At 39.6% G+C, this 13,141-nt stretch overlaps 1 protein-coding gene across 3 annotated transcripts in view; it reads left to right on the forward strand.

Moving 5' to 3' along the window:
* Nucleotides 1-13,141, forward strand: part of LOC307255600 (rho GTPase-activating protein 12-like) — a 58,222-nt gene that overhangs the window by 29,536 nt on the left and 15,545 nt on the right. For all 3 annotated transcript variants that reach the window (XM_080034317.1, XM_080034318.1, XM_080034319.1), the window contains exon 3: nucleotides 11,403-11,672. In XM_080034317.1, the coding sequence (XP_079890443.1) occupies nucleotides 11,403-11,672 (270 nt within the window). The remainder of the gene's footprint in view (nucleotides 1-11,402; nucleotides 11,673-13,141) is intronic.

Here is a 13,141-nt window from a genome sequence, read left to right on the forward strand (position 1 = left end):
CAGATATGGTAAAGAAAGTCCACATATCTCCGCTTCATATCTTAATCCTTCTCAGCTCTGTCGGCTCAACCGCTGAACTGCCAATACAGTCGTCAGCTCGAGATGTAAACATCCATCAATGGTGATTTAGATACTGACAAAACGCCTGTTGTGATGTGGTTCGGCCATTTTTTTTTATCAAAGAGATTCCAGAACCAAAGGGCTGCAGATAATAGGCTAATCTCAACTAAGTCTTTTGAAAGTGAAGACCTTATCGATCGATCTATCTTCATGTCTCCGTTTTAACTTGAACTGAAGGAGTTATTTCATTCATTTTTCGGCCTCAAATAACTTTTTCTCATCTCTGCACCTGAACTATTGCCATTTTAAAGATATTTTTTTCTACCTCGCAACATGGTTTTATAACTCAATGTTTTTGCTATTAGATAACACCATTAAACCCTAGAGCATGTATCTTCCTTCCTAAGTGACATCCCATTGCACTATGTGTCCTGAGTTGTGCCTGCACCTGTCCTCTTGCTACCCTCTTACATAATCACACACACACACACACACACACACACACACACACACACACACACACACACACACACACACACACACACACACACACACACACACACACACACACACACACACTTATACATACAGTCAAGTGCGAAAGTTTGTGAACCCCTTGAACATTTTGGAATTTTATTTATTTTTACCATTAATAATTCATTTTTATCAATACCAGTATTTTTTATATGAAATAGCAGGTGTTTGTTTATCAATTCAACATTTTTCTTTCCCAGAAATAAATTGTTAAAACAGATAAAACAAATTATATGACAAATGTTGTATGATCAAAAGTTTGTGAACCCTAAGCTGCATTGCTTAAATCGAGCAAGTAAACACAATCAGATGGGCCAAATTGAGTCATGAAATGGACCAATGTAGTGAGAGATCTTTAGGGAAGAAATTGGGTGGCACTAGATACAACAGAGATAACACCAGGTCAGTTTAGGCTCACCAAAGTGAACCCATACAGGTCAGACATGCTAAAAGGGAACCCAATCTCTGAGGATCTCAGGAATAGAGTTGTGATGCTGCACATTTGTCTGGGGACAGCTATAAATTATTTTTTTTAAAGTTTGAGCTCCATCGGTCCACCGTGAGGCAAATCATCTACAAATGGAGAGCTTTAAGAGTGACTGAACATCTGCCTAGAAGTGGACTTCCTTCAAAAATATCCACAAGCGCCACAAGATAAGTGATTTTTCAGGTAAAAGCCAACCCAAACATTACATCTAGTGATTTGCAGACCTCTCGTGCAGCATCTGGGACAGATGTGCATGGTTCCACAATAAGAAGAAAACTCAGTCAACATGGCTTTCATGGGATGGTTGCTGAAGAAGCCTCTGCTCTCAAAAAAGAACAAAACTGTTTGTCACAACTTTGCCAGAGAGCACCTGGAGATACCTGAAGTCTTATTCTGTGGACAGATTAGTCCAAAATTGAACTGTTTGGTCATAACCAAAACCGCCATGTTTGGGCAAAAACGCAATTCTGCCTACCACCTACAGAACCTTCTCCCAAGTGAATAATGGTGGTTTCAAATTGTCTGCAAATCTCCAGATGTAATGTTTGGGTTGGCTTTTACCTGAAAAATCACTTTTCTTGTGGCGCTTGAGGATATTTTTGAAGGAAGTCCACTTCTAGGCAGATGTTAAGTCACTCTTAAAGCTCTCCATTTGTAGATGATTTGCCTCACGGTGGACCGATTGAGCTCAAATTTTTTTTATGAATTTATAACTGTCCCCAGACAAATGTGCAACATCAAAACTCTATTCCTGAGATCCTCTGAGATTTGTTTCCCTTTTAGCATGTCTGACCTGTATGGGTTCACTTTGGTGAGCCTAAACTGACCTGGTTTTATCTCTGTTTTATCTTGTGCCACCCAATTTCTTTCCTAAAGATCTCTCATTACATTGGTCTATTTCATCAACCAATTTGGCCCACCTGATTGTGTCAACCTGCTCGATTTAAGCAATGCAGCTCAGGGTTCACAAACTTTTGCACATACAACATTCGTCAAATAATTTGTTTTATCTGTTTTAACAATTGATTTCTGGAAAAGAAAAATGTTGAATTGATAAACAAACATCTGTTATTTCATATAAAAAATACTGGTATTGATAAAAATGAATTAATAATGGTTAAAATAAATAAAATTCCAAAAGGCTCAAGGGGTTCACAAACTTTCGCACTTGACTGTATATGAAAGCTGTCCTTAAGGACCCCCTCGAGTCTTCCCCCTTGCTGGAGAATTGACATAATTAGTTTCGACCAGTCAGGTAGATGGAAAAGAGGATTAACTGTCCAGTCGAGGCTGTCAGCTCTCTCTTGTGTGTGTGTGTGTGTGTGTGTGTGTGTGTGTGTGTGTGTGTGTGTGTGTGTGTGTGTGTGTGTGTGTGTGTGTGTCAGACTGGTTCTTCTTAACATCCTCTGAAAACAACTTCACACAGCACGGATCATATTTTAAGGCCAGGTTGTTATAAAGCCATTTTTAGAATGTATTGAAAAAGCTTGTATCACTGTTGGAAAAAGCTTTTAAGCCTCGAAAGGGAAAATGTGTCGCTATAGAAACACTGAACCCCTTTTTCCGCTCAGTTCTTAAATCTCTATGGTTAAAAATGTCCTCCCAAAAACCAAGAAGAGCCTTTTCTGCAATGTTATTTTTTGGTTGGTGATGACTCAGGGTTCAGGCATAATGTCCCAGCCTGCAGGGAATACCCTCCATCCTCGTGGATAGGGCAGAGCAGCATCAAGACAGATGCTGTTCCAGACACACGAGCATATGGTCACACACGAGGCAATCTAAAAAACACACACACACACACACACATCTGGAGATATTCATTTCCTCCTACGTTCGGGCATTGCCAACACTAATCCCTTTTCACTCTCTGTGTCACTGTTGATTCTGTGCTCGTGTATTTTCGCACATTACGTAATTTAATCCAATCGACTGTGTCCTACGAAAAACTAAAGTTGTGACATACTGCTTTCCAATAATAGAATAGAAAATGGATTCCTGCTCTGTTTCACTTTAGACCAACTTTTAGTCGTACATGGGAAAACATAGCCTCCTGGTTTATTTGATTGAGTTCGAACGCAAAGGCATACAGCAAAAAAAAAAAAAAATGCAGGGTTGTCAAGCAAAATAGTTTAACTGGCTTATCTTTTGCCACAGGGCATTGCAACATAATCTGGCAATGGGCTGCATAGGCCAACCAAACATGTAAAAAAAAAATCATATTCCTTAAAGGCCTACTTCACCGGTTTGAATATGAAGGTGTATTGAATTCTGAGATCCTATGTAGTATAAATGTGCGAAAAAAATTGAAATCGGTTCATCCTAGCCTGAGAAAAGGCAGAAAGAGTGTTTTTTTTAACCCTATATTTCTCTTTCTCGTGACATCACAGAAAGAGAAATATAGGGTTAAAAAAAAACTCACTTTGTAAATATTACTGTGATGTCTTTTACTGTGACATCACAGTAATATTTACAAAGTGAGTTTTTTTTTAACCCTATATTTCTCTTTCTGTGATGTCACGAGAAAGAGAAATATAGGGTTAAAAAAAACACTCTTTCTGCCTTTTCTCAGGCTAGGATGAACCGATTTAAAAAAAAATTTGCACATTTATACTACATAGGATCTCAGAATTCAATACACCTTCATATTCAAACCGGTGAAGTAGGCCTTTAAGTAGATCCCTCAGTAAAATTGCAGCTGTTAAAAATGTCCACATAAGTAATTTCCTTCAGAATATTATTAGTGTTTGGCATGTGATAAACCAAACTAATGGATTTGTTATTCCTGGATTGCACTCAATTGTCTCAATGGAACCTGAAATAACATTCCCCCATCACTACAGGGCTGTTATTGAAGTACAGTGCTGTTTTTGGGTCTGAACACCCACTAAAACACACAACAGAGTTCATTGTTGTAACAGTGGAGTTATGAACTACTGTCGGCAGGTCACTCAATTGGGCTTATCTTTAAACGTCATCTGAAAATTATTATCAAAATTATACAAGATTGTGCTTGTAGTCATGAGCCGATACTTTGTTAGGGCTGCTATTTAAATACACAACTCTGGAAAAAATTAACAGACCAGTCTGGATTTTTCTTGAATCTTCATCTCTACATTACTTATTGAAAATGCTCTAAATGACAAAAAATGTATTGGAATTTGGTAAAAATTTTGTCAGTAGTTTATATTATAAAACCAACACGTTCATTCTACTCAAACATTATGCCTATAAATAGTTAAATGAGAGACACTGAACATTTGGAGTGGTCTCTTAATTTTTTCCAGAGCTATATAGCTGTAGCTACCCGTGTGGTGTGTCCTTCATATTGTCCTTAGAAGCTAAAACAAACCACAGGCTCTTCCCTTGTGTTTTCCCTGCATTGTTTTGTCTCTCTCTTTCTCCTGTTGAACTCAATTTCTCTGGAGTTGTGTAATAGCTTTGGGTGGTGCCAGTGTTCAAGGCCTTTTTGTGTTGACTTGCATTGTGTTTGTATTCACTGCGGTCGGCTTTTCTTCCCTTTTTAGTCAGATTTAGTAACATTACCTCAGATCAGAAATGTACTTCCCAAGCTTAAGGTTCTTTCAGGTTCTCTTGGGGGGAACTCCTTTGTTTACTACAGGAATTATGTTTTTGTTCGTTATTGTGCTCCTCCTAGTCAATTATCTTACTAACTGAACATTTATTTTAGTCTACAACTTCTTCCCTGTTTCCATATGAATAGACAAAATAGATAGACCCAAGACTTAACACATCAACATAGGCAAGGCAGCTCAAGGCAAGGCAAGTTTATTTCTATAGCACAATTCAGACACAAGGCTATTCAAAGTGCTTTACGGGGGCAAGATTAAAATACACAATACACATTAGGAAAGCGAATGAATAAAAATTAAACAAGCAAGTAAGCATACTGCAACACAGTTGGAAGGCGTCCCAATTCCTTTTGAATATGATTTAGTATCTGTGATGCAATCGGACACGGAAAACCAGCCTGGACATTTTCCATGTACACAACCTCCTCTCTTCCTGTTTCGATCAGGCTCCGTCACACCTCCCGACTGGTTTCACCTGTCACTTGTCCCACAGCCAGCTATTAATGCAGCGCCTTGCACAAGAAGTATTACACCTGGAACTACTGCCATCCTGAACCATATTTGATATTGGTATTAAATGACAGTCATTTTATAGAAATGTCCACATTTATTAATAATGATAAAGTCGGCCATTCGGTTTTGTAGCTGCTTTTCTTACTTACACATTTATTTTTTTCACACAGTTTACCAAAGCTCTTTTGAGTGTGTATGAAATGTGCTATACAAACAAAGTTGCCCTGTCTTGCCTACTTTTAGTGAGCTCATTTGAAAGGAACTAAACTTATTCACTCAAAATGACTTTAAATGCATATTTCTTACAGGACATAGTTCGGGTGGACTAAATTTCCCTTTTGTCTAAACTTAGCAGTTATTTACATGGTTACAGAGAAAGAGTAAAATGACATATATTGTGTAACATAAGTAGGGAACGTTTCCCAACATTTCCTCTTTTTAGACAACTTTCTAAATGTAGCTGACTAGCAGACTTTCCTTTGTGTGTGAGACACATGTTTTGTTTTAAAGTTAGTCACTTTTTAAAATAATTGTGGATCTGGACAATAATGCCATGTGGTACAACATGTTGCTAAAACACCAATATTCTGTACAGCTAGCTGTGCCCTAAAATAACTACAGCTTGAATAGGCTGGAAGTAGCTGGAAAACAGGTAGGTGCTCTCTAACATTTGGTATTGGGGGCGTGCGTGAACTTGCACATTTTCTATATCAGTAGAACCTACACAGTTCTAGGTTGGCAGTGTTTGTGTGTGTGTGTGTGTGTGTGTGTGTGTGTGTGTGTGTGTGTGTGCATGCTCAGGAGTCAGTATGTTTTGTGTTTGCATGGCCCAGAGAGCTGTGGTATGCAGCAGAGCAGGTTATTCTGTGTCAAACAGAAATTGGGGAGGAGAGGTGAACATGCAGAGCTCCACCTCCTCTGGCCCATCCCTGTTACAAACCTAGTCGACAGGCTGCCACCTAAAGGACACTGGTGCCTTCACCTTTGGTCAACTGTGTGATCTATCTCATGTTTTTGGTGCATAACTAACGGATAAACACAAATTCAGTTATTGGATAGGCTTGACACAGCTTAAACTTGGTGGAAAATGTGTTTTTTTTTTCATGGTAGTTCAGTTAAAAATGAATCACCTTGTAGTTGGAAACATAATATGCAAAATATATACCTTTTCTGAAATATTTTTTTTCGACTGTCCAGCCATATTTTTTGTGGCTTTTTATGAAACATTTGCTACTCCAAAATAAAGGTGAGAGTTGGTCTTCTGTATCTTAAAGATCATTGTAATTGTATGTATCCCATTGACTCAGGCAAGGCTTTACTTGGCATTTGCTGCAACAGAAAAAGCTTTATCTGAATCATAAAATGAACAAGGCGGCGTTCTGAATCTCACACCAGCCTCGTCTAAATATAAACCATGTAATACCAAAGCATCTGCAGCCATTTAACTGTCTAATCTTAGCTTCATATGCATTCAGCGCCTTCAGCAGTGAGTCCACACAGTCCTCCACCATTTCTCTGTATATCTCGTCTCTGGCTCTCACAATTTTTTTTTCTTCTTCTCTCCGGCTAAAGAACAGTGGACCAGTCGATTATTATTCCACTGCTGAGCTGCCGGCAGCATTAGATAAGACATTGCAGGTTTTGCTATCTGCAGCGGGCAGCGTCACTCTCCGTCCCCAAGTTCCCATTCTCTACTGATTAACTCTCGCTCCAGCCTGAAATTGGAAATTAGGAGAATGTAGTATGGAGTATGTATGCTGAGCGGCAATCACAACTGTTGATAAAGCTGCTGCCTTCAGTGCTTCTGACTGTAGACAGTACTGTAGGTGTTGTTTTGTGGATGTAGTTGAATTCTGGTGTGATTGAGGTTTACTGGTCTGATATTAGATAATTGAATAATACTATATGTTTATGTGATAGCCATTAGGATTGGCCAATTTCTGATAAATTTTTCCCAAAATTCTACCCCAGTATGGTATTACAGTCATGTAATGCCTGTTTGTACTTCAACTGTAGCCTATTTGTTTTAGTCTCTGGCCTTACTTTTCATTTTACAAGATTTCATTGACCTTATCATGAAGAAGTTACCTTTTGCAAAATACTTATTTTACAGCGCTTGAACACAACACGATGTGACTCAATACGGCCTCAACAAAATCAAGGAAACCAAAAAACCTTTGCCACCATTGCAATTGGGAACAAATTGCCATGTCATTGTCACTAAATTCATTGAACATTGATCCAGAATAGTGCATTATTAGAAGCATAATTTGAAAGTGTATCTTCCCAAAATGCTCCTTGAAAGTCATAGTTGACTTGTCTCTTTACATTTCTTTACATTGACATTTTACACATTTATTCCCTGAACTTCTGACCCCATTTTTTAACCAATTGAGTTCCTCGTGATGGTCATGTTGCTGATGACTCAACCTTGACACTTTCACATCTTTCCTTCTGCCCTTTTACAATCAAGGATTTTCAAACTTTTCATTTCAGACCCACAAACCCCCAAACGGCTCCAGCAGCACCACTTCAAGTCTCAATAGTACATGATAACACTTGTACAACCTGGCCAACCTCTACCGAAGCACAGTGCCCTTTCAAAGAGAGCCCTTGATGTACGAGGGTCAAGCTCTTAATGTCCCACTGCAGCTCAGTGGTTTTCAGCTCAGTATTGATTAGATGGTCAATCTGTTCGTACCAGATGTCCAACACCAGCTGCCCAGGAATATACTGCTGCTATAATAGAGTCAAGAGAGACACCTCATGCATTTTTAATCAGGCCCAACCTGGCAGTGCAGCCTTTAGTTACATAATGAGTTTCTTGTTATTTGACATAGCCCATACTGCTAGTGTCATTGGAAGACCTGACTACAGCTTTAATATCCGTACCCTACCCTAACTTTTGGCAAATGGAAAGCCAAAATAACCGGACTGAACCACTCCGACCCGACCCGCTCTACTCGGTGGAAATGAGGCATTAGTGTTGCATGAACCTTATACTGACAGAGTTTCACAACTCCTCTGGTCTATAAACAAATCTGTCTGGCGTCTTGAAAGTGCTGTCTAGTTTCCATTTGAGGATATAAGATATTTCACTGCAAAACAACATACAATTTCAGCACTGTTCTCCTTGTTTATATACTTTGGATCCTTCTTAAAACTATCTTCAGCTTCTTACTGTTTTTTTTAAGTAGTTTGTATGATGGTATCTGTATTTGCTAAGAAAAAAATATATAAGATTCCTGCCAAGGTTTGGTCGGACAAGAAAAGTTATGGCACCTATGCCACCAAATGCTTTATAATAATTGAATTTTAATTTTTTTCATGCAATTTTATGACTGATTAAATGAGTTTAAACTAAAGACACCCTGTGTATTTCAACTCTACAGTTCTGTGTATAAACACCCTTTAAAACAGTTTGGTGTAAGGTTTATGACGTGTCCTACCACTTAAGTAAAAGTTAATTCCACAACCTCTTCTGGTGGACTAAGGTGGTTTTGGTGGTTGGCACTGAAGTGGGATACTAACTTCAAAACCGTTATGACCACGAGGACTTCCCCTTAGACTGATCCATGCACTGACTGAATCACATGCGCACTCAGCAGTATACAGGAAGACCGCACAGAACAGTGTGGCCAGTCAATGACAGTGACAATCTTTAAACAATATAAAGCGGGGACAATGGCACTAGTCCGTTTGAGGAGAAGTTTCTTTCGGGCGATATCACCACACATAGAGGACGATGTGTTCACTAGTTGTTCACCGCCAGAGGTAATATATATTTTATACATTTTCACTGATATAGCATTTCTTAACTTTCAAGCTTCAACCTGCGTCACTGTCTACTATTTTGCGCAATAGCATTACTGAGCATTTCTAGTAAAAGTTGTCTTTCACTTTGGAGGTCTAGTCCTCTGCAGAGACATTGTCCTTATTTTTTCTTTACTTTCAAGGTACTTTCTGTCTATTGCTAGCTCCTCAAGTCTTTTAAAAACAGATACAATAAATAACATTAAAGAAAACACTATCTATAATATCCCCACCTTAAATTTTTTCCAGTGCTGTGAGATCATATAACAGCAACGGCAAACTTATCAGGCTCATTCTAGTCCACTGAATATTCGATTTGTCCTGGGTGCCTACAGCTGTTTGTTCGCCTCGTGCATATTTCATCCCTATTGATCCCTGGTGCAATAAAAACATCACAGAGCCAGTGTTAGGAGGCCTCGGGGCACTGTCATTATTGATGACTCTTTCTGCACCAGCGCTCTATTCAGCCAAGCAGCTTCTTATTGTAAAGCCAGCATGAAATAAACATGACAAACAGCCCATTATTGGATCAGTGGTGCGTCAGGGTTTTTTTTTTTTTGAAGAAGGATGCTCTGTCGTTAAGAGGAGGCATGCTGGCTAGCTGTACTGCTAATGTTTGTAAGGCGACTGTGGCTCAGGTGGTAGAGCGGGTCGGCCAATGATCAATGGGGTTGGCCGTACGATTACCGTCCTGCCACCTGTGTCACGGTTGTTGTGTCCTTTGGCAAGACACTTCACCCACCTTGCCTCGTGTGAATGTCGATAGTTAGCCTGCTGCTATCGGTGTATGAATGTGTGTGTGAATGGTAACGTGGGAATGGAAACAGGTCTCCCTTGAAAAAGAGTCTCCGGTCTCAATGGGATTTACTTGTATAAATAAAGGTTAAAAAAATAAAATAATACAGGAAATGTATTCACTTTAGTTGTCCGTATAGTGTTGTGATTCATACCCCACATTCACTCTTGTTAAACCACAATATTATGAAAAGGATGTGCCTGGACAAACTGTCCGCCCGAAGTTCAAGATGCGTCTTGATCAGCAGTTTTACTTCTGTATTTCTACCTGACATGAGTCCATGCCACTCTATATAACAGCACTTCCTTCCCCTGTCCTACTCCTCTACTGAGTTCATTCAATGCTTCACTCATATATGGTCAAAAATGGCAGAATATTTATTAGACATTTAGAAGTATTCTCTATTATTATTTTTTTTTTTTAATTACTTTTTGGCATTTTCAAGCTTTATTAGACAGCACAGAGTTGGATTTGAACCCGCGACCACTGCAACGAAGGCCCGGAGCCGATATGGTACGCGCTCTATCCACTACGCCACCGGAGCGCCCGTATTCTCTATTCTTAAATGCCAGTCCATGCTAAGCAGAAACAACTATAAGATAAGTTGATTGACTCCACGTGGAGCTCAATATGCATTAAAGGTGGAGTCAGCGATTACTTCTGATCTGAGATAAATACGCAGTCTAGGCTCTGTAAACGACGTGCATGCTGCTTGCTACGGTGGGCCACCTTTGCTTACATACTCTTTGTTTACAGTATGTATGTACAGGTAGCATATTGTGAGGAGATATCCACTGATTACTACAAAGTGATTTTGACAACGAGTGTTCTCCAGAATCACTGACTCCACCTTTAACAGTGTGTGGGCGAGCTGCTTGATGTATGCGGCGAGGTGTTTTTTTCTGAAAGGTGTTTTTAGATCAAAGTATCTGCCGGCCTGCAGGAGAAGCAGCTATTGATTTTCTCTGTGAACGCTGTGAATCTCTTCCATCATGGCCCTTCACTTCGCTGTCCAGGAACTTTCCCCTGATTTTATATAACGGACTGAAATCCACTCACGGATGACTCACAGTTCCACCTCTGCCTCTGCCTCTCTGTGTCTCTCTCTCTCTCTCTCTCTCTCTCTCTCTTTCTCTCTCTCTCTCTCTCTTTCATCTACATTTAATATACATTTTATTTGTTTTTGTATTCTAAATGTACTTATTTATATGGTGGACCTTATCTCTACACTTTCTATCTGCACTGTGTCCTTGCACAAGTGTTGCTCTCTTCACTTGTGTTTTTTCTTCTATATCGCATTGTTGAGAGGAGCCTGAGACTTAAGAATTGCATTGCCAATGACTGCTGCTGTGATTATTTTGCATATGGCACTACAGGTGGAAAATAGCAGCTTGCTAAAACCTGGTACAATGCTTGATCTAAACAAGGTTAATGACCAGTATGACTGTGTGAATGAATGGAACCTGGAACCCTGTAAAGCGTCTTTGAGTGCCTTGAAAAGCGCTATATAAATCCAATCCATTAATGGTTCTTGTGTACATTGTCCCTGTTTAAATACAGTTACATACATACAATTAAACCCATCTCTCCCTTTTATTCCCTCCATCAGCCCGTCCCTTCACCAGGCCAGGGCCGCGGCGACTCGCCCGTCTACGAGAACCTCCAGGAGCTGAAGATCACCCACACCAAACAGCCCCCTCACCCGTCCGGTTCCCCGCTCCACGTGCTCGCAGACTGGGAGACGTACAAGGACCAGGAGGGCCGGCACTACTACTACAACCGCTCCACCCAGGAGAGGACGTGGAAGCCGCCCAGAGCTCGGGAGCCCAGCACGGGCAGCTCTAGAGGGGATACACACAGCGCCGGAGAGAGCACAGAGGTATGGGCCATTCATTCATAGAGGGTTCCACACACATATGTAGATAGTTGGATTTTATTCTTATTGTCATTGTAAAACACAACAAAATCCAGTTTGGGACTCTCCACACACATAAGTAGATACTAGGGACGTCCCTGGCTAAATATGTACACAGTCAAATCTGTTGGTTGATTTTTGCCTATAAGTTTATAGCATACCACAAAGACTATCAGAGGTACCGTATGGGGCATTCATAGATGGTTCATGTGTAGATATTAAAGTCAAAAGTCAAAGTCAAATGTATTTCTATAGCACTTTTAAAAACAACATCAGTTGAGCAACATATAAGATACATAAGAAAAAAGAAAAAAAACTTAGATACTAGGGATGTCCATGGCTAAATATGCACACAGTCAAATCTGATTGGTTGAATCTTGCCTATAGAACCAAAGTGTATAACAAACCGACAACACTATACATTGGCATTGATTTAACCTTTACTCTCAAGGAAACTCTTATTTTCAGATTTAATGAATTCTGCACCCTTATTCTAACAAATATATTTTAAGTATTACCCTCCCAAACTACACCAAATAAACTGCAAGAACATGCACACATATAAGTTAAGTCTTTATTTTGTCAAGTACACACACATGCAAGGTGAGTCACACACATGGCAATGGAAATTACATTTAAGCTCACCCCTCCAATTTATATATACTTAGTCACAATTGTTCAATAATGTCAACACTGACTGATTGTTGTGGTAGATTTGAATTGTCACACTGAGAGAATTTATTTATTTGTTTTACTCAAAAAGATTATACATTGATGTTGACACCAGAATAATGGGTCCTTGAAAAACTATGAATAAAAAAGGCCATGGAGCCTTATGCCTCATCATGGAATATGCAGCGTTATGGAAATTGAACCATGACATGAACACTTTTTTTGATTAGCCTGAATCATGTGGGAGTCTATTCTGATTTTGAATGGGTTTCTGTTACATGAAATGGTTTCACCACACTGCCACCTACAGGCTCAAAGCAGTAACTGTCAGTTAATGTATTCTGCACACACACTTGCAGCAGCCAGGTTTTAGTTCTACACCACACTGCTCAAACAATCGACTATGAACATCAGTGATTTCAGCTCTCTGTCATGCTCCTCTGGTTCTCTGGACTGTTTTAAAGGTGGAGTCAGTGATTCTGGACAATGCTTCTTCGTCAAAATCACTTTTGGTCAAAATCAGTGAATTTCTCCTCACCTGTTTCATCTTTCTGTGCTGAACAAAAATCCAGTCTTTATACACAGCCTAGGCTCTATAAACCAGTATGTTGCTGTAGCTACAGTGGCCCCACCCTTTGTTTACAAACACTTTGTTTACAGAGCCTAGGCTGTGTATCAACACTGGACTTGTTTTCAGCATAAAAAAAATCTCAAGAATCGCTGACTCCACCTTAAATGGGTGTTGGGATATCTTCTAATGA

Source organism: Ammodytes marinus (genome assembly GCF_949987685.1).
Source record: "Ammodytes marinus genome assembly, chromosome: 9".
Classification (NCBI taxonomy): Eukaryota; Metazoa; Chordata; class Actinopteri; order Uranoscopiformes; family Ammodytidae; genus Ammodytes; species Ammodytes marinus.